Source organism: Rhinoderma darwinii, chromosome 4 (assembly GCF_050947455.1).
Source record: "Rhinoderma darwinii isolate aRhiDar2 chromosome 4, aRhiDar2.hap1, whole genome shotgun sequence".
In the NCBI taxonomy this organism is placed as follows: domain Eukaryota; kingdom Metazoa; phylum Chordata; class Amphibia; order Anura; family Rhinodermatidae; genus Rhinoderma; species Rhinoderma darwinii.
The window spans coordinates 121289919-121314754 of NC_134690.1; the positions used below are offsets into that span (position 1 = coordinate 121289919).

The window sequence follows — 24836 nt, forward strand, 5'->3', positions numbered from 1 at the left end:
AAGCCATACCTTCGACGTGGAAACAAGGCCAAGCAACCCAATTATGCACGAAAACAATGGAAATGGGGTGGCAGCAGGTGCTCTTAACAGATGAGTCAAAATTTTAAATATTTGGCTGTAACAGAAAGCAGCATGTTCGACTAAGGGCTGGAGAGCCGTACAATAATGAGTGTCTGCAGGTAACAGTGAAGCATGGTGGAGATTCCTTGTAAGTTTGGGGCTGCATTTTAGCAAATGAATTTGGGGATTTGGTCAGGATTAATGGTGTCCTCAATGTTAAGAAATACAGGCAGATACTTATCCATCATGCATTACCATCAGGGAGGCATCTGATTGGCTCCAAATTTATTCTGCAGCAGGACAACGACCCCAAACCTACAGCCAATGTCATTAAGAACTATCTTCAGAGTAAAGAAGAACAAGGAGCCCTGGAAGTGATGATATGGCACCCACAGAGCCCTGATCTTAACATCATCGAGTCTGTCTGGGATTACATGAAGAGACAGACGGATTTGAGGAAGTATACACTCACAGAACATCTTTGGTTGTTCCTCAAGATGTTTGGAACAACCTTCGTGTGGAGTTCCTTCAAAAACTGTGTGCAAGCGTACCTAGAAGAATTGATGCTGTCTTGAAGGCATAGGGTGGTCACACCAAATATTGATTTGATTTAGATTTCTCTTCTGTTCAGTCATTTCGTATTTTGTTATTTGCTTAAAAAAAACTATTAACACTTCTATTTTTGAAAGCATTCTACTTTGCAGCGTTTTTCCACAACTGCCTGAAACTTTTTGCACAGTACTGTATGTACAGAAAATAGAATAAAACCAGATTAGAAAAAAGAATACTATATGTTTAACTATCTTATTTTATTTAGTTAAAAAAATAATAATATAGGGGATATATTCCCTTTAATGATTCCACTGCTCTTTTCATACTTTTTTTATGTGTTGTTTTCGTATGTAGCATGTATATCCTTGCCTAAGGAAGATGCAAATTTAGAATTGAAATGCATTACAATAAATGAGGATTTTAGGTTTATTTATTAATAGTAAGCAATCTCACAACTCATCCATATGTACAGCAGGTTCCCACATCGCCAAATAGCCATCAGATAATCTGTTGCTTAAACTATTTGCTGAGGTCTCCTGACATGGCTGTTTTAGTAATCTCTTTTATACCTCATGAATTAATAATTCTGAAGCATCTTTTCTTGGAACTCGTTTTTCTAAGAAAGCATTGTGTCGTTCCTCTATTTTTCCTTCTGGAAATGTATGAATAAATTGTTGACTCAGTGTTACCATGACACTTTAAATTGGGGGTGTCCCTACACACTCTGACCCCTGAATCAGTACTAATAGTGTCAGAATGTGTAGTGACACAACCTATTAACAGGGGGGGTATGGTAACAAACCGTTATCAATGTATTCATTTATTTCTAGGAAGAACAGAGGAGCTGTACCATAACGATTGTCCAGAATTTTTTTTTCATGGCGAATGTAAGCATTTACTAAAATAGACATGTCAGAATAGCTGATAGGTCCTCTTCGAATGTTTCTTTTGGAAGTCTACTGGAATTATTTAGTTGAATTAAATTGAAATGTATTGTAAATATTTTAGTCAAGGATTTAAAGCATCATGTACTAAGTAGCGCTTCACATTATCAATATTGTTGTTTAGCATTTCTAAAAGTTGATCCCAATTAGATTATCACTTCCATTACTAATTTACATAATTTCACAATTTGAAACATTTTAATCTAGAAACATTTCAATTTCAATTTGCCCATAGACATAACAGGGCATGAGTCTCCCACTTCCTCTTGTGACCCTCTCCTTCCCCCCACACCTTCACAATCCATGCTGCTGTTACCACCTTCTAAATATCTAAACTTTCTCCACACAGGGAAAAATCCATTATTTCAGCTCTTTGCATTAGATGAAATCTTGAAACTTTTGTGGTTAAAACTATATTGTAGTAAGCACATATTCGTTGTATAATATTACTGCTAGTACAATGCTGATATATTGGTTACCGCCACTGCCTAAGATTCTTTTCATCACATGTAATGTTCTGTTTCTCTTTCATTCAACAGGTTGGCAATAGATATATGTACAATAATTAGTTGGTTTTTTTTTCTTTTTATTAATGGCACAAAACTTCTAATTTTTAATGCTACACTCTTAATATAATGATATAAAGTTCTCGATAATGCCTGACATTTCAAAGCTTTTGTTTTGTACTGCAAGAAACAAAAAAATAAGTACAAAGCAATCAATTAAGACATTCAGCTGTTCCATTTACTAGACAAATTAGTGTGAATACAGAAGTACAGATAAGTTCATATTCTGAGTATGTTTCCATCTTAACTGTCCCTATCTCCCTCCCGTTTCCTGTAAGCTTTGTTCAGCAATTGTATCTCTTCTTGGTAGCTATCTCTCTCCAAATTCTGCTGTTTACTGTTCTGACGATGAGCTTCAACAGTATCTGGAATAGAAATGTTTATGTCACTGTCTGGGTTATTGGTTGGAATGAAAAGGGAATAAGAGGCCGTTTCTCCCAGGTCACAAGAAACGAATCGGTTCTCTTTGCGCGAGTATCGCAGTGAAGGAGAACGGGCTTGAGTAGAAGATTGACTTATATTGCTGATAATAGATACAGTGTCCATTGCTTCTTCGTTGTCACAAATTTCCAGAACTTCAAGATGTATCTTGACATTGGTATCTGGAAACTGGGTGGGAGAGTCTTCCTTGCTTGGCTCATGGCCCACACTTTTTGACCGATACACTTCAATCTTTTTAGATGTAGGTGTAATTTTTTGACCTTCGCTGCTTACTTCATAAGTAGACAAGGAAAGAGTTTTTCCAGTGGGTGCTTGAAGGGATACTGTTCCTTGGAAAGCACACAGTGGTATGGCCAATGCTCCTCCAAAACGCTGGAAAAGAAAACAGTTAAACAGTCATTATTAATTATTACAATAATTAATTAATTACAATTTTGTATTAAAACTAATATAACCAGTCTATTTTAATCTGCTCTAAGGCCTTGTTCATACAGTGTAGTTTTTTCAATTAAAGTTAGGAGCTGATCCAGGATAGAGGAGTAATGTAAGTCTCTCCTACTATACTTTCCGTCTATTAATAATCTACTCCTGGTTTTGCCTACAAAGAAAAAAGATGCCTTGTGACTATCCTGCAGCCAAGATGATCTCCCTATTTAATTTTGTTGTCCTAGCGTTGACATCACGGATACGCTGCACTCAAGTTAATTGTACAATGAGATTCATTTCTATGGGCCATAATGTCACAATACATGGCTGATGCCTTCAGGTATGGGACTAAATTCAATGTCTAGCTCCATTCTTATATTGCTGCTATCAATGCCGTATGGATAAGATTAATTAAAAAAAAAAAAAGTCAGCAGTGCTATCTCTTCTTGGATTGTTGTACACTTTGAAAGGCTGTAGGGGGTGCTATGTGCATTGCTATTTTTGCGCAGTAATTTTTGACAGTACGGTCCTTTACAACAGTAACAAGATACTATATAAAATGAATACATTTAGGTGTTACTTGCACCTATTTTGTAAGAAATAAAATTGTGGCAAAAAAATGATAGTATGACTACAGCGTGTGAACACAGCCTAATATGGTATCAACCTAAATTTTACACTGTTATATCCTATTATTGTGAGGCGGTTGTCCCAACAAGTTGATTTTGTGACTAAAAGTTTGACAACAGAGATCTGGGGTCAAAATAGAGGGAATTTTGGAGCAGCCGTACAATAAAGAGGCATTTTTTTTATTGATGGCCTATGCTTAGGATAGGCCATCAATAGTAGATCGGGGGGTGGGGACGACTCCCGGCACTCCCACCGATCAGCTGATTGATGAAGCCATGGTCTCTTTAATGTTTACCAGGTACAGCACCATACACTTCAGTAGCGGCTGTGTAAAGGATCTGCCAGACACAGCTTCTGTGTCGACGCCCGTGGTTAATCAGTCTGCATCTGCTCCTAGGTCTGATAGAGTGACTCGAGCTGCTATCACTCAGGCTGGTAACCTGAGGAGTGGGCGAACCTATCACAACCTGGCCAGACGGTTCTAGCTCCCGCCCTCGGTCTATGTATACCTTAATTTGCTTCATGTCTTTGCCTGTGATTCTCTATTGTTTCCTGGCTCTGCTGTTCCTGCTAATACTACTGACCTCTGCTTCATATCGACCGTGGATTTACTGACTACGCTCCTGCTCTGCGTTTGGTACCTCGTACACTCCTGGTTTGACTCGGCTCGTTCACTACTCTTGTTGCACATGGTGTTGCCGTGGGCAACTGCCCCATTTCCCTTAGCTTCTGTGTACCCTTGTCTGTTGTGCACATATTGAGGGTAGGGACCGTCGCCCAGTTGTACGCCGTCGCCTAGGACGGGCCGTGCAATTAGGCAGGGACTGAGTGGCAGGTAGATTAGGGCTCACCTGTCTGTCTCCCTACCCCGACATTACAGGCTGTGCCTGGGATTGCAGTTCCAGTCCTATTCAAGTTAGGGCTTATTCAGACGAACGTTAAATACGTCCGTGCAACGCGTGTGATTTTCACGCGCCTCGGACGGACCTATATTAGTCTATGGGGCCGTGCAGACAGTCCGTGATTTTTACGCAGCGTGAGTCCGCTGCGTAAAACTCACGACATGTCCGTTCTTTGTGCGTATTTCGCGCATCACGCACCCATTGAAGTCAATGGGTGCGTGAAAATCATGCGCACCACACGGAAGCACTTCCATGGGACGCGCGTGATTCGCGCAACAGCAGTGTAAAGTATGAATGAAAACAGAAAAGCACCACGTGCTTTTCTGTTTACAAACATACAAACGGAGTATCATAATGATGGCGGCTGCGCGAAAAGCACGCAGCCGCGCACCATATGATCATGACACACGGAGCTGTTAAGTGCCTTTTGCGCGCGCAAAACGCACACACTCGTGTGAATCCGGCCTTAATGAGACTGAATGCAATCCTAGTTACAGCCGCTACAGAATTGTATGTTGCTGTGCCTGGTAAACACTGTACAGGCCACAGCGGCAAATGCCATGGCCCCTTCAGTCAGTTAATCGGTGGGGTTGCCAGGAGTTGGACCCCAACCTATATAATATTGATGACCTTTCTTAAGGATAGGCTATCAATAAAAAATGCCCAGACAACCCCTATATAACATCTGGTAAATAGGTAGGATAAACAACCTGCTACAAAGAAACAATGAAAGCTGGTATGGCAGCATGTTAGAGCACAAGTGCACCTATCTGTGATTGTGACAAGAGCGTCTTGGGACCTATAGCAGAACTGTCAGATTTTTATGTTGCCCTGTTTGAGAGCAGCATAAAATAGTGACAGATATGCTGATTTCAGCATTAAAGCCTACCTAACCTTTCAGGTGACTTTTCAGAATAAGCTGTCATATGTGTGTACATGAGGAATAACACTATTTATGCCCATTATATGACATGTATTCTGCATTTTTGATCAGTTTCCCCTTCTGCAAGCTCTATCTCAATTTTCCTTGAGCTTGTGGGTGGAGCCTCACTGCTATCATGTCTCCTATACACAGCTCACATAGAAGAGGAGAATAGAGGAGAATTAATTCTGCACTCCTATCTCTATTACATATAGAAATAGAAGCTGCAGCAGCATAGGGAACATTATATAGCAGCAATGAGCAGTGTAGCTGAGAATCCAGCACTGGAGTGAGATAAAACCCTTACCAGGAAGCTGCAGCACATTTGTCTGTGTCCTTCTCTCTCTGCTCCCCCTGCCTTCTCCATAGATTTGTATGGGCAGCATGTCATTGCAAAGAATAGCAGTATATTGCTATTCTTTGCGCAGTCACACCGTCCTACCAGTATATAGAAGTGCTTGAGAAAGGTCCGTGCTGGTCCAGAAATGTTGCACCCTGGTATGAGGGATGAAAGATTTTACCTGCAAAATTATCCCTACTGGTGTGTGTAATACTTTCTACAGTCTATAGAGGTTTGGGCCCCTATTCATGCACCCATAGGGTATGTTCACATGCAAACTCAAAAATGTCTGAAAATACGGAGCTTTTTTCAAGCGAAAACAGCTCCTGATTTTAAGACGTTTTTGTAACAACTCGCGTTTTTCGCAGCGTATTTTACGGTCGTTTTTGGAGCTGTTTTTCAATGTTGTCAATGAAAAACGGCTCCAAAAACGTCCCAAGAAATTACCTGCACTTCTTTTGACGCGGTGTCTTTTTACGCGCCGTATTTTTAAAATGACACGTAAAATTGCGCCTCGTGGGAACAGAACACCGTAAATCCCATTGCAAGCAATGGCCAGATGTTTGGAGGCGTAATGATGCAGTTTTTTCAGGCATAATTCGAGGTGTAAACGGCCCAAATTACGTCTGAAACCACTGCGTGTGAACATACCCTTATACTGAATCACCCAGTGCTATCTAAACCTACGTTGCATGGATAAAGCAACACAATTGTTATCCGTAATTAAATTACAAAGTTAATATATATATGCCAGGTATACTAAGTTGTGTGAAAAGTTAGTGTCCATTTAATGTTCAGTAGTTTATGAGAATTTACAGATTATATTTGCGGTAAAATGCTTGATATTCCTTATTACTGTGAATATGGAGAAATATGTAAATAACTGTGAATATAATTCATATCATTAGACTCGATGCCTGCCGTGCTGGCTGTGCCTCACAAATATAGCCTGTAAGTGCTCAGAAACTACTGCACATTAACCAATAACGTGTGTCACTACTTTATGCTGTCCTCAGAAAGAGCAGCAAAAAATTCTGACAGATCCACTTTAAAGGGGTTGTCCTATCAAATAGATACGAGACCATACATTACATGATCCCCCATTCACTTGACACTGCAGAAGAAATGTGTGTTCATCTACAGCTTCCCCCAGCAGATTACCAGAGGTTTTAGTAGCTGTATCTGCACTGGATAGACTGTCTTTTTAAGGGAGAGGTTCTCCTAATGGGACAAACCTTTTGATGGGGATATATGCTAATAATATATAGGGCTTCAAAGCTTTACCATATAATTTGGAGCTGAAGGCAGCTACAAAAAAGGGAGAGGAGGGAGATGGATAGAGCCTAAATTAGTTGCAACTATTCTTCCTGTTAAAAACAATGTAAAACCTGATGGAATGGAGGCTTTCTGAAGCCAATTGATGGCATTTGCCATTAAAAACTAAAAATTAGTGCTCGGCTCTTTCAATAACTTCCATAGACTTTGATGGGAAGGGCAGCGTGCAAGTGCCGCCAGCTCTCCATTGAACTGTGTGCAGACTGCAGTGGCCGGGAATTAGTAAATTGGGGTCACCAGACTCCCAATCTGATAGGTGAGGGTCCCAGAGGTAGGACCCTCACCTATCAGGCATTTGTGACATATCCCCAGTGACAGATGTTTATCAATATACTGTATTACAAAGTATTAGCACTGAATATGCTTACACTCTTTAGTATTTAGTATTAGTGCCCATCCCCTTTAATACTAGGGTTTATTCTTTTTAAGATCTCATCTGTATTGAGGTGTGTATCCATAGTAAGAAGATGCTTAACACCTAAATCTATTTTTATAAAAATATTGTTAATACAGCTGAAAGGCTAGAGAAAAAGATATAGAGAAAGGCCTTTAAAGGGGTTGGCCACTATCAGCATACAATTTCAAAAGTGCTCTAGACAATAAGAAAAGCACTAATGAATTGTAATGAGGACAAGTAAAGTAAATAATATATGAGTTATGTAGCCTCTCCAACTTGCCAGGCTCCAGTAGCAGCGCTCTCTCCGTAGGCCTGTGTCGGCGGGAAATGTCAAAAATTAAAGTAAAAATCTCAGCATGCATCATTCCCAACACAGGACAGCACATCCTTCTCTGCCTATTATCTTGTGACGACACCTCAGTCATCGGCTGCACAGCACCTCAGCTACCACTGTACAGATGTATAATAGTGTGCCTCACTGTACACCCCAACAGTATAAAAGAAATGGTACGATTCCCCCATTCCAATCTCTGAACAAAGATTTATTATATCCCCCCAAACTCTACACACATTTACACAAAGATAAATATATATATATATATATATATATATATATATATATATATATATATATGTATGTATTTCAGCATGTGTGTGTATATATATATATATATATATATATATATATATATATACACATATACAGTTAGGTCCAGAATTATTTGGACAGTGACACAATCTTCATGATTTGGGCTCTGCATACCACCACATTGGATTTTAAATGAAACAGCTGAGATGCAATTGAAGTGTAGACTTTCGGGTTTAATTCTAGGGGTTGAACAAAAATATCCTGTGAAACGTTTAGAAATTGCAGCCATTTTTCTACACAGCCTCCTCATTTCAAGTGAAATGCATGCTCGATCGGGTTGAGATCTGGTAATTGACTTGGCCATTGCAGAATATTTCACTTCCTTGCCTTAAAAAACTCCTGGGTTGCTTTCGCAGTATGTTTTGAGTCATTTTCCATCTGTACTGTGAAGCGACGTCCAATCAACCTTGCTGCATTTGGTTGAATCTGAGCAGAAAGTAATTCCCTGAAAACTTCAGAATTCATCCGGCTGCTTCTGTCTCCAGTCACATCATCAATAAACACAAGTGACCCAGTGCCTTTGGCAGCCATGCATGCCCATGCCATCACACTGCCTCCACCATGTTTTACAGAGGATGTGGTGTGCTTTAGATCATGAGCCATTCCAAGCCTTCTCCATACTTTCTTCCTCCCATCATTCTGGTACAGGTTGATCTTAGTTTGATGCTGTTCCAGAACTGTCCTGGCTTCTTTAAATGTTGTTTGGCAAAGTCTAATCTGGTCTTTCTATTTTTGAGGCTGATTAATGATTTGCACCTTGTGGTCGTGAAGTCTTCTCTAATTTGACAATTATCTCAAAAGCTATTTAATGGGCTGCATGGGCTATTCCCTCATTAATCTATCATCAATTAATCAGGTAAAAGGTCTGGAGTTGATTCCAGGTCTGGCATTTGCATTCTGAAGCTGTTGCTGTGAACCCACAAAATGAGGTCAAAGGAGATCTCAATGCAAGTGAAACAGACCATCATCAGGCTTAAAAAAATTAAGAAATCCATCAGAGACATAGCACAATTGTTAGGAGTGGCCAAATGAACAATTTGGTACATTCTTGGAAAAAAAAGCGCACTGGTGATCTCGTAAACTCCAAACGGTGGTGGATGATCACAGAATCCTTTCCATGGTGTAGAAAAACCCCTTCACAACATTTACCCAAGTGAAGAACACTCTCCTGGAAGTAGGTGTATGAGTATCTAAGTCTACCATAAAGAGAAGACTTCATGAGAGCAAATACATAGGGTTCACCACAAGGTGCAAACCATTAATCAGCCCCAAAAATAGAAAGACAAAATAAAACTTTGCCAAACAACATCTAAAGAAGCCAGCCCAGTTCTGGAAAAGCATTCTTTGGACAGATCAACCTGTACCAGAATGATGGGAGGAAGAAAACATGGTGGAGACAGTGTGGTGGCAAGGGCATGCATGGCTGTCAAAGGCACTGGGTCACTAGTGTTTATTGATGATGTGACTGAAGACAGAAGCAGCCGGATGAATTCTGAAGTGTTCAGGGATATACTTTCTGCTCAGCTTCAACCAAATGCAGCAAGGTTGATTGGACGTCGCTTCACAGTACAGATGGACAATGACCCAAAACATACTTCGAAAGCAACCCAGGAGTTTTTGAAGGCAAAGAAATTTAATATTCTGCAATGGCCAAGTCAATCAGCACATTTTAACCCGATCAAGCATGCATTTCACTTGCTTAAGACAAATCTTACGGCAGAAAGACCCACAAACAAGAAATAACTGAATACAGCTGCAGTAAAGGCCTCGCAAAGCATCACAAAGGAAGAAACCCAGCGTTTGGTGATGTCCATGGGTTCCAGACTTCAGGCAGTCATTGCCTGCAAAGGATTTGTCTACAAAGTATTAAAACATTTTATTTATGGTAATGTTAATTTGTCCAATTACCTTTGAGCCCCTGAAATGAGGAGGCTGTGTATAAAAATGGTTGCAATTCCTAAATGTTTCACAGGATATTTTTGTTCAACCCCTTGAATTAAACCTGAAAGTCTACACTTCAATTACATCTCGGTTGTTTAATTTCAAATACAACGTGGTGGCATGCAATGCCCAAATCATGAAGATTGTGTCACTGTCCAAATATTTCTGGACCTAAGTGTGTGTGTGTGTGTGTATATATATATATATATATATATATATATATGATATATACACACTGTAGAGATGTACAGTTGTGGACAAAACTGTTGGTACCTTTCTGTTGAAGAAAGGAAAACTCACAATGGTCAAATATCTTGAAACTGACAAAATTAGTAATACATTTTAATTTACTGAAAATCAACTAATGTAAATCAGACATTGCTTTTGAATTGTTGTTCAACAAAAAAAAATTATGAAACTGGCCTGGACAAAAATGATGGTACCCTTAACTTAATATTTTGTTGCACAACCTTATGAGGCAATCACTGCAAACAAACGACTTCTGCACCTGTACACAGGTATTTTGGCCCACTCCTCATGAGCAAACTGCTCCAGCTTTCTCAGGTTTGAAGGGTGCCCTCTCCAGACTGCATGTTTCAGCTCCTTCTTCAGATGTTCAACAGGATTTAGATCAGGGCTTATAGAAGGTGACATACTGTACAGTATGAATGTGTGTACATACATATATATATATATATATATATATATATATATAAAATATATATATATATATCTATATATATGAACTTGAAAGGACGCAGATGCCGCCTGAAGAGTGTCCACTGCGCCTGCGCTGTTCCTGTGCAAGTCGGAAACCAGCGTAAGCGCAGAAGAGGGGCCGGAGGTTCCGGCTTGTTCAGGCATGGACAAACTGAGTCTTCTGCCTCTCCATGTCGCACGCTGCCATGGACGATGGCGGCGGGGGATAGCGTCTTTTATATGGGGGCGTCCTCAGCCAGAACTGGCGAGGAAGGCCGAAGGGCTGAAGACATATTAGAAAGTGTCTTGTTTTGCATCAAGACACTATTTAAAAGCATTTAATAGTAAACTGGCCAACCCCTTTAGGTACTGTGAAGTCTCTTTGTCCCTTTCTTCAGTAGCAATTATCCCTTGAGCTGAAAACTTCAATAATCTGAGATAGACTCGCCGCTATGGATAGGGGTTGACTCTACTAGATAATTCCTTTAAGATAAACTAAGCAGTGTGTTAAAGGTAATCCTAAAGTATTAAGTAATACAATACATTTACTGTCTTCATCAAGCTTGTTTCTGGGATCTGTAAATCTGAAATTATAGGAATATTATTTTATAGCAGTGCACAACTGTTTTGTACCAAGGACTGTCAGATTGAACTATGTGAAGTGCCGCAATACAAGTTTGACATAATGTTTACTGCAAATGTAGAGAACATTTACTATATTGTTGTTTGCTAAGATATATTTATATATCAATTTACACAATTTACAACTCCTAGGGCTTTGAGCATGGCTATAGCCAGATGGCAACAGGAAATGCAATGAGAGTGTTGTGATCAGTGTTGTACCCTTGGCAATGCAACATATCCAGCTGCAAGCAATAAGGTTGTGACATGGAACACTGTAGCTACGCTTAAGCCTCCTAGGTGGGTTTAGCAGACAGTAGCCCTAGCTACCAACACTACAATATCAATGTTTTCCTAGTTACTGGCACTGCAATATCAAGCCTAGGTCTCTGACCCTCTATTGTGTCTCTTCCCATTGGATGGAGAAATTGGACTTGCAACGAATCAGTTAATAAACTTAAAGTGAGTGTCCAGCCTTTAACACTATGTTGTTTTTAGCTTCAAAAATTTGTGCTAATTAATTTTTTAATATACCGGTAAAGTTATTAGAGCTCCTATTCTGGTACAGAGCTCCAAATCCCCTGCACAGAAAAAGACAAAGCGTTAAAAGATTGCATTTTGGATGCCTGCAGCCACTACTACAATGAGCAGAGGAGGTTACTGCATACTGTTTTATTATTGTATGCAATGTATAGATCATTTCCAGTAAGCTCCCTCTAGTGGAGGCGGCCGACAGCCAAAATGTTATCTTAAGGCCTAGCTCACACAGGTTTTTGCAGGCAGAAAAATCTTCCTCAAAATTCCTTCAGTTGCCACGTTTCTCGCTGGGTTTTTCAGACCTGGCATTGTGGTTGTCTACGTTGCCAAGCATTGCACATAAAGGTACCGCAGGTCATGTTGTACATATGTGTTATATACAGTGGGATGGCACAAAAATGTACATAGTATGATTCTAGATGCTTGGCAGGCAATCTGGTTCATCTTAAGAAATAAAAGAGCAGTGTAGTAAGGCATTTGAGCAGTTTGTAAATCACAGTTAATTGCTTTTAATAGCTACTAAACGGAATTTAATCATTACACTGAAGTCTGGGCTAGAAATGTATCTTTCTCCTTCTGTCCCTTGGGCTAACCTGAATCTGCTGATGTAATCATATTGACAGAGCCAGACATGGTGAATCATATATTTAATGTGCAATGTCTGAATTGTATTGACTCTCACTAAAGCAAGATACCATACCTGGCAGGGAGTTTAGGTAGCTAGTGAAGAAAAAGCTAAGCTGGAGTTTTTATACAGAGTATTCAGAGAAGTAATAGTGTACAGGGTTAAATCACAGAACTGCAGTTACACCCACCAATTCCAAGAATGAGGGGCCACGTTTCTAGTTTAGCATAGAGCTTAAAAGTGTGACCATATAATCTGCTTCTCAGGGCAGCCACAAAAAGGAGAGTGGAGGGAGAGCGAGACAGCCCAGATTAGTTGCAACCGTTCTGGGAGCACTATTCTGCCTACTAAATACAATATAAGTCCTGATGGAATGGAAGCCTACTGATGGCATTTCAGTGCTCGGCTCCTTTCATAACTCCCGAAGACTTTGATGGAAAGGGCAGCAATCATTTTTAGTTGCAGCGCTCCCATTGCGCTGTGAGCTAGGAGTCCTCGCGGATTGACAGATTTCTCACTATGCACAGTAATAAGGAGAAAGCTGTCAATCAGCAGCAAGTGGGTGGAGGAAGCCCGAAGTTCATGAATGCTGCAGACTCCTAGCTGAGAATGCAATGCGAGCTTCAACTATTAAAAAGTAAATTTCACAAAAAGTACAAAACAGGCACATATAACGGAGAAATCAGTGTGTCTGTCACTGCATCAGTGTCCTCAGGGAGGGCAGCATAAACGTCGCGACAGATTCCCTTTAACAAAATATATTACTAGTATGATCAGTGTATATGTTAAGGATCTGCCAGGCACAGCTTCTGTATCCACGCCCATAGGTAATCAGTCTGCACCTGCTTCTATGTCTGTGAGACTGACTCCATCTTCCACCACTCAGGATGGCAGGCTTAGGAGTGGGAGAGCCTATCACAGCCTGGCCAGACGGAGCTAGCTCCCGCCCTCTGTCTATTTATACCTGCCTTTCCTGTTCCTCCTTTGCTTGTGACTCTTCTCTGCTGGTTTCCTGGCCCTGCTGCAGCTTCTGTACTATTTGACCCTGCTTCATATGACCCTGGCTTACTGACTACTCTTCTGCTCTGCGTTTGGTACCTCGTACACTCCTGGTTTGACTCGGCTCGTTTACTTCTCTTGTTGCTCACGGTGTTCCATGGGCAACTGCCCCGTTTCCATTTGTTCTGTGTTTCCTTGTCTGGTTGTCTGTCGTGCACTTACTGAGTGTAGGGACCGTCGCCCAGTTGTACCCCGTCGCCTAGGGCGGGTCGTTGCAAGTAGGCAGGGACTGAGTGGCGGATAGATTAGGGCTCACTTGTCTGTTTCCCTATCCCTGTCATTACATAATCACAAGCCCATATACCTAGTCTACCATGGTCCCTCACACCACTATGGACCCCCTTGAGACCCTGGTTCAGCAAATGCAGGGTCTCTCCCTACAGGTCCAGGCCCTGGCTCAGAGGGTCAACCAGCCTGATGCTACCATGGTAGTGCCCCTCACCTCACCTCTTGAACCCCACCTCAAGTTGCCTGACCGGTTCTCAGGGGACAGGAAGACTTTTCTCTAATTTCGGGAGAGTTGCAGGCTCTATTTTCGCTTAAAGCCCCACTCCTCAGGTTCTGAGAGCCAGCGGGTGGGTATAATTATGTCCCGGCTCCAGGAAGGGCCACAAGAATGGGCCTTCTCCTTGGCTCCTGACGCCCCTGAACTTTCCTCCGTTTAGCTTTTCTTTTCTGCTCTCGGACTCATTTATGACGAGACTGACAGGACTGCCTTTGTCGAGAGTCAGCTGGTGACCTTACGTCAGGGTAAGAGACCTGTTGAGGAGTATTGCTCTGACTTTAGGAATGGTGCGTAGCTTCTCGGTGGAATGACCCTGCCTTAAGGTGCCAGTTTAGGTTGGGTTTGTAGAACGCCCTGAAAGACCTGCTAGTTAGCTATCCCTCTTCTGACTCCCTAGACCAGGTTATGGCTTTAGCGGTACGACTTGACCGACGTCTCAGGGAACGACAACGTGAATGTTTATGTGTTTTCTCCTCTGACTCCCCCATGATGCCTCCCGAGGTTCCATTGCTTCGTTCTTCCACGGAAGACTCGGAGGTACCCATGCAACTCGGGGCCTCCGTGTCCCCCCAACAACGTAGAGAGTTCCGCAGGAAGAATGGTCTCTGCTTCTATTGTGGGGATGACAAGCATCAAGTGAACACCTGTCCTAGGCGTAAGAATAAGCAGCCGGAAAACTTCCGCGCCTAAGTGATCATCGGGGAGGTCACTTGGGCGCACAGGTATTTCCCGTAAATATGAAACGTAATAAAATCTTGCTTCCCTTTCAGGTCTCTTTTGGTGGTAGGTTTGCTACCGGCAGTGCCTTCGTGGATTCAGGGTCCTCTGCTAATATCATGTCTGTGGAATTTGCTATGTCTCTAGCTATGCCTTTGATTGATTTGCCTAAACCTGTCCCGGTAGTGGGTATCGACTCCACTCCTCTTGCTAATGGTTATTTTACACAGCATACCCCTGTTTTTGAACTCCTTGTTGGCTCCATGCATTTGGAGCAATGCTCTGTACTGGTGATGCAGGGATTATCGTCCGATTTGGTTTTAGGCCTTCCCTGGTTGCAGTTGCATAATCCCACGTTTGACTGGAATACTGGGGATCTTACCAAATGGGGTAATGAATGCTTGACGTCATGTTTTTCTGTTAATTCTATTTCTCCCCCTGAGGAGGTGAACACGCTACCTGAGTTTGTTCAGGACTTCGCTGATGTTTTCTCTAAGGAGGCCTCCGAAGTGTTACCTCCTCATAGAGAATAGGATTGCGCTATCGATTTTGGTACCATGAGCTAAGCTCCCTAAGGGTAGGATATTTAATCTCTAAGTCCCGAACGTGAAGCAATGAGAGAGTGTATCCAGGAATGCCTGGCCAAGGGTTACATTCGCCCCTCTACTTCTCCGGTAGGTGCTGGCTTCTTCTTCGTAGGGAAGAAGGATGGTGGTCTTAGGCCATGCATTGACTACCGTAACTTGAATAAGGTCACTGTAAGGAACCAGTATCCCCTTCCTTTGATTCCTGATCTCTTTAATCAGGTTCAGGGGGCCCAATGGTTCTCTAAGTTTGATCTACAGGGGGCGTATAACCTTATCCGCATCAAAGAGGGGGATGAGTGGAAGACTGCGTTTAACACGCCCGAAGGTCATTTCGAATACCTCGTCATGCCCTTTGCATTGTGTAATGCTCCCGCGGTCTTCCAGAATTTCATAAATGAGATTTTAAGAGACTACCTGGGTGTAGTTCTTGTAGAGTACCTTGATGACATACTTGTGTTTTCCAAGGACTGGTCCTCTCACATTGAGCATGTCAGGAAGGTGCTCCAGGTCCTTCGGGAAAACAAACTGTTTGCGAAGACCGAAAAATGTGTGTTTGGGGTGCAGGAGATACAATTTTTGGGTCAAATCCTCACGAATTCTGCATGAACCCCGCCAAGGTCCAGGCTGTGGCGGAATGGGTCCAACCTGCCTCCCTGAAGGCGTTACAGTGCTTCTTGGGGTTCGCTAATTATTACAGGAGATTTATTGCTAACGTCTCGGTCATCGCTAAGCCTCTTACGGACCTCACTCGCAAGGGTGCTGATCTCCTCCACTGGCCTCCTGAGGCTGTCCAGGCTTTTGAGGTCCTTAAGAAGTGCTTTATCTCTGCCCCGGTATTGGTTCAGCCCAACCAAATGGAGCCATTTATCGTGGAGGTTGACGCGTCCGAGGCGGGAGTGGGGGCTGTCTTGTCCCAGGGTACCAGGTCCCTCACCCATCTCCGTCCCTGTGCCTACTTCTCCAGGAAGTTTTTGCTCACTGAGAGTAACTATGATATTGGCAACCGCAAACTCTTAGCCATTAAATGGGCATTTGAAGAGTGGCGCCACTTCCTGGAGGGGGCTAGGCACCAGGTAACGGTCCTTACCGACCACAAGAATCTGGTTTTCCTAGAATCGGCCCGGAGGCTAAAACCGAGACAAGCTCGATGGGTGTTATTTTTTACCAGATTCAATTTTTTGGTTACCTATAGGGCTGGGTCTAAAAATATTAAGGCTGATGCACTGTCGTGTAGCTTCATGGCCAGCCCTCCTTCGGAGGAAGATCCTGCTTGTATTTTGCCTCCAGGTATAATCATTTCCTCTATTGATTCTGATTTAGTCTCTGAAATTGCTGCTGATCAAGGTTCAGCTCCCGAGAACCTTCCTGGGAACAAGATGTTTGTTCCCCTGCAATTCCGGCTAAGGGTACTTAGGGAAAATCATGACTCCGCACTATCTGGTCATCCAGGCATCCTGGGTACCAAGAACCTCATTGCCAGAAACAATTGGTGGCCTGGGTTGCCTAAAGACGTTAAGGCCTACGTCGCCGCTTGTGTAGTTTGTGCTAGGTCCAAGACTCCCAGGTCCCGACCAGCGGGCTTACTACGTTCTTTGCCCATTCCCCAGAGACCTTGGACCCATATCTCCATGGATTTTATCACCGATTTGCCTCCATCTCAAGGCAAGTCGGTGGTGTGGGTTGTAGTAGACCGCTTCAGTAAGATGTGCCACTTTGTGCCCCTCAAAAAACTACCCAATGCTAAGACGTTAGCTACCTTGTTTGTCAAACACATCCTGCGTCTCCATGGGGTCCCTGTCAATATTGTTTCTGACAGAGGGGTACAATTTGTTTCTTTGTTTTGGAGAGCCTTCTGTAAAAAGTTGGAGATTGATCTGTCCTTCTCCTGTGCCTTCCATCCTGAAACTAATGGCCAAACCGAGAGGACTAATCAGTCTCTAGAACAATATTTAAGGTGTTTTATCTCTGACTGTCAATATGATTGGGTCTCATTCATTCCCCTCGCCGAATTTTCCCTTAATAACCGGGTCAGTAACTCGTCAGGGGTCTCCCCCTTTTTCTGTAATTTTGGGTTTAATCCACGGTTCTCCTCCGTTTCACCTGGTAGTTCCAACAATCCCGAGGTAGAGGTCGTTCATCGGGAACTGTGCACAGTCTGGGCCCAGGTTCAGAAGAACCTAGAGGCGTCCCAGAGCATACACAAAACTCAGGCAGATAGAAGACGTTCTGCTAACACCTTGTTTATGGTCGGGGATCTGGTGTGGCTATCGTCTAAGAACTTGCGCCTTAAAGTCCCGTCCAAGAAGTTTGCTCCCGGGTTTATAGGGCCGTACAAGGTCATTGAAGTCCTCAATCCTGTCTCCTTCCGACTGGAGTTGCCCCCATCTTTTCGAGTACACGACGTGTTTCATGCCTCCCTCCTTAAACGCTGCTCCCCGTCCTTGGCTCCCTCGAGGAAACCTCCTGTCCCCGTTCTCACCCCTGAGGGGGTAGAATTGGAGGTGGCCAAGATTGTGGACAGCAAGATGGTCCAAGGCTCCCTCCAGTACCTGGTCCATTGGAGAGGATACGGGCCTGAGGAGAGGACTTGGGTACCCGCCCGGGATGTTCACGCTGGGGTATTGGTCAGGAGGTTCCACCTTCGTTTCCCCAATAAACCAGGTCTATCTAGAAAGGGTCCGGTGGCCCCTCATAAAAGGGGGGGTACTGTTAAGGATCTGCCAGGCACAGCTTCTGTATCCACGCCCATAGGTAATCAGTCTGCACCTGCTTCTATGTCTGTGAGACTGACTCCATCTTCCACCACTCAGGATGGCAGGCTTAGGAGTGGGAGAGCCTATCACAGCCTGGCCAGACGGAGCTAGCTCCCGCCCTCTGTCTATTTATACCTGCCTTTCCTGTTCCTCCTTTGCTTGTAACTCTTCTCTGCTGGTTTCCTGGCCCTGCTGCAGCTTCTGTACTATTTGACCCTGCTTCATATGACCCTGGCTTACTGACTACTCTTCTGCTCTGCGTTTGGTACCTCGTACACTCCTGGTTTCACTCGGCTCGTTTACTTCTCTTGTTGCTCACGGTGTTCCGTGGGAAACTGCCCCGTTTCCATTTGTTCTGTGTTTCCTTGTCTGGTTGTCTGTCGTGCACTTACTGAGTGTAGGGACCGTCGCCCAGTTGTACCCCGTCGCCTAGGGCGGGTCGTTGCAAGTAGGCAGGGACTGAGTGGCGGGTAGATTAGGGCTCACTTGTCTGTTTCCCTATCCCTGTCATTACAGTATATGTGCATGCCCTTTAATACTAGGGAGTATTCAGAGATGTATATTGTATAAAGTTAAAGTGTTCTCCCATCACAAAACTACAGCTAGACCTACTGATCCTGAGAATGGAGGGACCGCATCACTAGTTTAGCATTGCGGCCCCTTCAAAAAAATTTCCACTGCATGGCTACAGGAACGCAGCTCCCCATCACCTCCCACACTACACACATTTAAAGGGGTTGTTTAGCCAGGAAAAGTAATTTAGAAAACAGCTGAGCATGTTAAAAATCAATAAAATAAGTCATACTCACCGATCCCCTCACTCTCCAATTCCGGTACTTCCAGGGTCTCCCACCGGTCTTTACTTCATGCTCCAGAGATGATGTGCCCATGTCTGGACACCATTGCTGGAACAGGAAGTAGAGACCGATGGGGGATCTAGGAAAAGCACTGGAATCAGAGACGCGGGGGATTGATAAGGTGAATAAGACTTCCTTTGTTATTTTATAACAGGCCCTGCGCACTTTTTTATTGCTTACCCAGGCACAGCTCTGTAATTTTAATTATGCCTGGTACTGCAGCTCAGTCCCATTCAATGAAATTGAACTGTGCTTCTGTTAGCTGGAGTACCAAAAACAGCCACAACCAGGAGCGTCTGGAACACCACTTGTACGGTGCGGCAGTATTGCTTTATCTCCCCCACTCTATTAACACATTTTCTCCTATAGTATACCACTATGATTATATTACATCTATTTTTTTGCAGGCAACTATTCTTGATGGTCAGTTTAATGTTCTGTAATCCTACAATCATGTATTACTGCCTTCAAGTGCTCCTTTTTTTACTGTAAATTAGCAAGAAGAGGGGTCATAGGAGTAAGGGTATGTTTAGATGAGTTGTTTTTTGTAGTGATTTTTGTTGCAAGCCTGGTAATTGTAGCAAAAGTTTGCTATTGTTTTTTCAAAACCGCCATGTTTTTTTTACATCATTACCATGAAAACTACTCATGTAAACATACCAAAGATATGACCTTGTTAACAGTGACCATGTGAAAGTGAGTAAAGTATGTTTATGTGACTCCATTTTGTATGAAGACTCCATTTTATAGTTTGAGGTATCTGTTTCTCTGTAAAATCAAACTTATGCTTGGGGCTGCCTGGCAAATCATGTGTTTACCTTTCCTTATGTAAGTTACTGTCCGAGAACTCATGTGTTTACTGTGCAGCTGTAAGATTCTCGTGGGAAGCTTTGTCTTACTTGTGATTTCTCATGAGAAACCTTCTCTTACGTGTAATTGGCTCAGCTCAAGCCAACTCCCCACTTGTGGGATACAATTTTAACTGCGTACTAACAATAAACTAGAGAAACATTTTTGAGTATACAAAGCATGACTCTGTGTCTCTTACGTCTCTCTGATATATCGATATAACTAATGGATTTGGATCTGTGAAAGTGACTGAAGGGTGTCCGTTGACACACGCATTTAAACCTTCAGTCTAATATATTTTGCACAGGATTGCGTCTACAGACCTCAAAAAATGTTCATTTTGCCTAAACTGTAAAAAACAAACACAGGCTGGAAGAGCAATAGACTTAATTTTAAGAAGGCCAATTTCCTGAGGTAGAAGGCTGCACAACAGGACATGGACTGGCAAAAACCAATGTCAAATAACAATACAAATGCTAAATGGGAGTGCTCAAAGTATGTTTTGTGTAATTATATTGCAAAATTCATTTCTTTAGGTAACAAGTATAAACAACTAAAATTAAACCTGACATGGCTTACACCTACTGTAAAGAGGGCAATAAATGACAAAAAAAAGGGCATTATAAAACTACAAATCTGAGGGTTCAGCTTTAGACTTTGAAAATCACAAAGAGCTTAAAAAAATCTGCAAAAAATTAATAAAATCAGGAAAAATACAAAATGAAAGGCAGGTGGCCAAAGAAAGCAGGACAATTCCCCCAAAATTCTTTTAAGAGGATCTGTCATCAGATTTCACAATGCAAATTGCACACATTATTATAAATAGATATCTTAGACCTGATGGAGATGGTGTACTTACTTTGAAAATCATGTTAGAATGGCTGTATAATCCTTTCTCAATGTTTTCTTGCCTGATATTCAATGTTAAATACTTTGGTGTCAAAAAAGACAAAAGTATAGTAGGTATGATACCTTTATTGGCTAACCATAAAAGTTCAATATGCAAGCTTTCAGAACACACAGGCTCCTTCTTCAGGCAGTTTACAAATTAATGACTTAGAAAAAAGCACAACATTTAAGATGTTACACAAAGACAATTAGTACATGATGTGATACATCATTAAGATAAGCCGGGCAATAAAACAGAGGTTATAGGGGTGATGACTTAGGAGTTAAGGCATCTGGAGTCAGTCTGATGGAGGATGTGATGTATGTCCATGTAGTGGCTCATAAATCCAGGTGTTAGATTCCTTTGTTTTTAAAATGACCCTTTAGTATTAGGACTTTTAAATTTGCCAAACTGTGATCAGGTCCAGAGAAGTGTATCCACTGGTAACATGCTGCTACTTCTTTTTGATTACTGTAAAGTTAGACACAAACTCTATGTGGGTTCTGTGGCTTCTAAGCCCTCATACACAGTAGATTAATTATATCATATGCCCTAGAATTCACTTTTGGATTATTACGGCAAACAGCAGTATTATGTCACTGCAATGTTTCTCACTCTAAAATCAATGACAGTCTGTCTGGAAAAGCTTTTAGCTATTATGTCCTTTAGAAAGTAGGACACAATCTTCACTTAAAGGTCACAATTATCAGCGCATTAACTTTTAACAAACTCAAAAATCCCTAAAAGTTACATAGCTGTGACAAATGTCTTTTTTCTTTTAACGATTTGGGATACTGTTGCATACTCCACGTTTGTTTTGAGCCATAATACAGAAGCATGCAAGAGCCCTATTATGCTCTATGGTGACTGTTTTAGCAACTGTATGTCAAACTTTTTTTGTTTACTTTTTTGGCCTTTGAATTAGTCGGATCATAAAACTATAAAATAAGGGAGGGGGGGGGGTCTAATGCCTGGGATTCACACTGTTACTGAAAACGAGTGCCCCAAGTCACTGTATTCGGACTGAGAGTTGGTAATGCGTGGGTAAAACCAGCGGAAACAAAAGAGACAAACATTTGGTTAATTGCATAAGAAATTAGGCTATATTTTCACCGGAATTAAGAATCATCCTAATACCTTTTTGGCAAACAATAGCCAAAAACGTAATTTCATATATTTTGAACTGTTTTTCTTTGCCACACTGCCATAATGCTGGATTCACACCTAAAGTTTTAAATGCAGTTTTTTTTAGCCAAGAGCCAAGGAAGGATTATTCTCCTTCTCCTTTTCTCCTTTGTATACATTTCTGTGTTTGTCTAAAAAAAACCTGCATCATAAACTACATGTGTGAATCTAGACAAACAGTTCTGCCAAACAGTATAGCCAGACATATGCAGCTGTTTACTCTTTTCACTACTGTTTGGGCTGTGGGATCCCGACATATACTGGCCAACATATGCTAAAAGGACACCCTTTTGGAAAATGCTTGGCAATTACCCGTTCATGGCCAGGAATCGTTTAGCCATTTTTAGCACGTGTTAGTTAAATGGCTATAACTTTTTTATTTGTTGGGATAGCTACATGATGTTTTCAATGTTTTTTTCATGATCAATGCAGGTTTCTTTTATTTTTATACACATTATGTTTGCTTTTTTACCATTAAGCTTAGAGTTTGAAAAATAAATAGTAAAAAAAAATATGCTTTTTTAAGTTTTAGCTTCAGTTTTTTTCTGGTAATAATATAGTATAGTTTAATTGGGTCAGGGGTAGCGTTATAACAATCATTGGCGTGGGAAGGTTTTTTTATAGGTAAGTATTTTATGTGTAATCTTTATTTAATTAATTTTTGTTTGTTTTTTTTATTTAATTTTTTCTATTATTATGGCCTGTCCCTTAAAGGTCAGGAAATACTATTGAGGGACTTTATTCGTTAATTTTAGACTTTTCCACAGTAACTGGCGCTGCACAGCTCATTATTGTCACTGTTAGGGCTGTGCTGGGTCTACTAACCTCCCTTAACCTGATGTCTCCATCTCTGTGTGTGGCACTATCATAACTCCTAAGCAGCACGCCCGCTGTCTCAGGGTTATTTTTGACTCCGATCTTTCCTTTACTCCTCACATACAATCACTTTCACGCTCCTGTCATTTTCACCTCAAAAACATCTCCAGAATCCGCTCTTTTCTTACGGAGGAAACTGCCAAAACTCTCATTGTTGCTCTTATTCACTCTCGTCTTGACTACTGTAACTCATTACTAGTCGGTCTTCCCCTCACTAAACTCTCCCCTCTCCAATCTATCCTCAATGCAGCAGCCAGGCTCATCTTTATGACCAACCGCTACACCAACGCCTCTAATCTGTGCCAGTCACTGCACTGGTTGCCCATCCCCTTCCGAATAAAATTCAAACTTATTACTCTCACCCACAAAGCTCTCCACAGTGCTGCACCTTCTTACATCTCCTCCCTCATCTCTGTCTACCACCCTACTCGGGCTCTACGTTCTGCCAACGACCTTAGATTAAAATCCTCCATAATCCGAACCTCCCGCTACCGTCTCCAGGATTTCTCTCGTGCTGCACCCGTCCTCTGGAATGTGCTACCCCAGACAATCATATTAATTCCCAATATCCACAGTTTTAAACGTGCCCTGAAAACACATCTATTTAGACAGGCATATAACATTCCCTAATCTGACTCCTTTCCATGGCCCTCCATTTAGATTAGTCATCAGAATAAGATTCCCTCACACTCCTTCTCTTCATGTCCGTCATACACGGATACTGGCTGGTGACCGGCTCATGCAGCTTTATGTTACCACCGCATGTGTATAAAAATGGCCGGACCATTGTACAGAACAAACACTATTACACTTTGTGTCTCCCTTATGTCCTCATAGATTGTAAGCTCTTGCGAGCAGGGTCCTCACTCCCCAGGTTTGAATTGTAAATGAACTTTGTCACTATGTAATGTCTGATATTGTTTGTTTCATGTTCCCTCTAAATTGTAAAGTGCTGCGTAATATGTTGGCGCTATATAAATAAAGATTATTATTATTATTATTAGTTAGACCCAGCAGCTTCCTACTACCGGCATCCTGGCGATCATTTGACCAGTCACATAACCACCGGGGCCAATAGAGGCAGCGGTGCTGCCACTGCCTCTATTCTATACACTGCGCTCATTGAGTGCTGTGTACATGAGTACAGAGAAGACAAAAGTGGTGAAGTCTCTGACAACCAGGCACCCAACATTCAGCTGCCGAATCAATCGAGCAGCAAGTTTAAACCAGTGCTGTATTTATATAGTGGGCAGTCCTCAACCGGTTGTATGGGCATACGGGCATCTGTATGCCTTGAGAGAATCTCATAAACCGATTGGTACATGCAGGAAAAAGGTCTAATTAGTATACATATATTGATATATGCTACACTAGTGCCTATGTATAAAGGCTAGACCTCAGTGGAGCCAAGTAAACCTTGGTGTATTGCCCTAAATAACTGATATAGAAACTATAGAGTGTAGGGCACAAGTAACACAATTGTATTTGAAAAAGAATATATAAATTTTATTAAATATCACAACATTAAAAAATAGGTCATACAGAGCATAAGCAAAAGGACGTCTAACAATGCAGAGGACATACAGGGAACAGTAACTGACAATGTCAAGGGTAGTATGGCAATTTTCTTCTAAGTTAAATTGATATGATAAAGTCAATGGTACAAAAAACTTCTGTGGAAAGGAGACTGCAAGAAAGTAAATGCAACCAGCGCAAGTGTGACCACAAATACAGAGCTAAATGTTAGCATGGTCCACAAAGTACCTGAGGTGTATGATACAGGCAATTTAAGTGAAATAACACCTAGAAGATAAGAGGTATAACATACCCATTGTAGTCCTCTGCAAGGAGAGAACGTCAGTCCCGACGCACGTTTCGGCGGAAGAAAATTGCCATACTACCCTTGACATTGTCAGTTACTGTTCCCTGTATGTCCTCTGCATTGTTAGACGTCCTTTTGCTTATGCTCTGT

General features: G+C 42.0%; 1 protein-coding gene across 2 annotated transcripts in view; it reads right to left on the bottom strand.

Annotated features, from left to right (window-relative positions):
* Nucleotides 1-833: 833 nt before the first annotated feature.
* GPR149 (G protein-coupled receptor 149) overlaps nt 834-24836 on the bottom strand; it is a 181321-nt gene continuing 157318 nt past the window's right edge. For both annotated transcript variants that reach the window (XM_075861525.1, XM_075861524.1), the window contains exon 4: nt 834-2935. In XM_075861525.1, coding sequence (XP_075717640.1) covers nt 2366-2935 — 570 coding nt within the window. In that variant the 3' untranslated portion in view covers nt 834-2365. The remainder of the gene's footprint in view (nt 2936-24836) is intronic.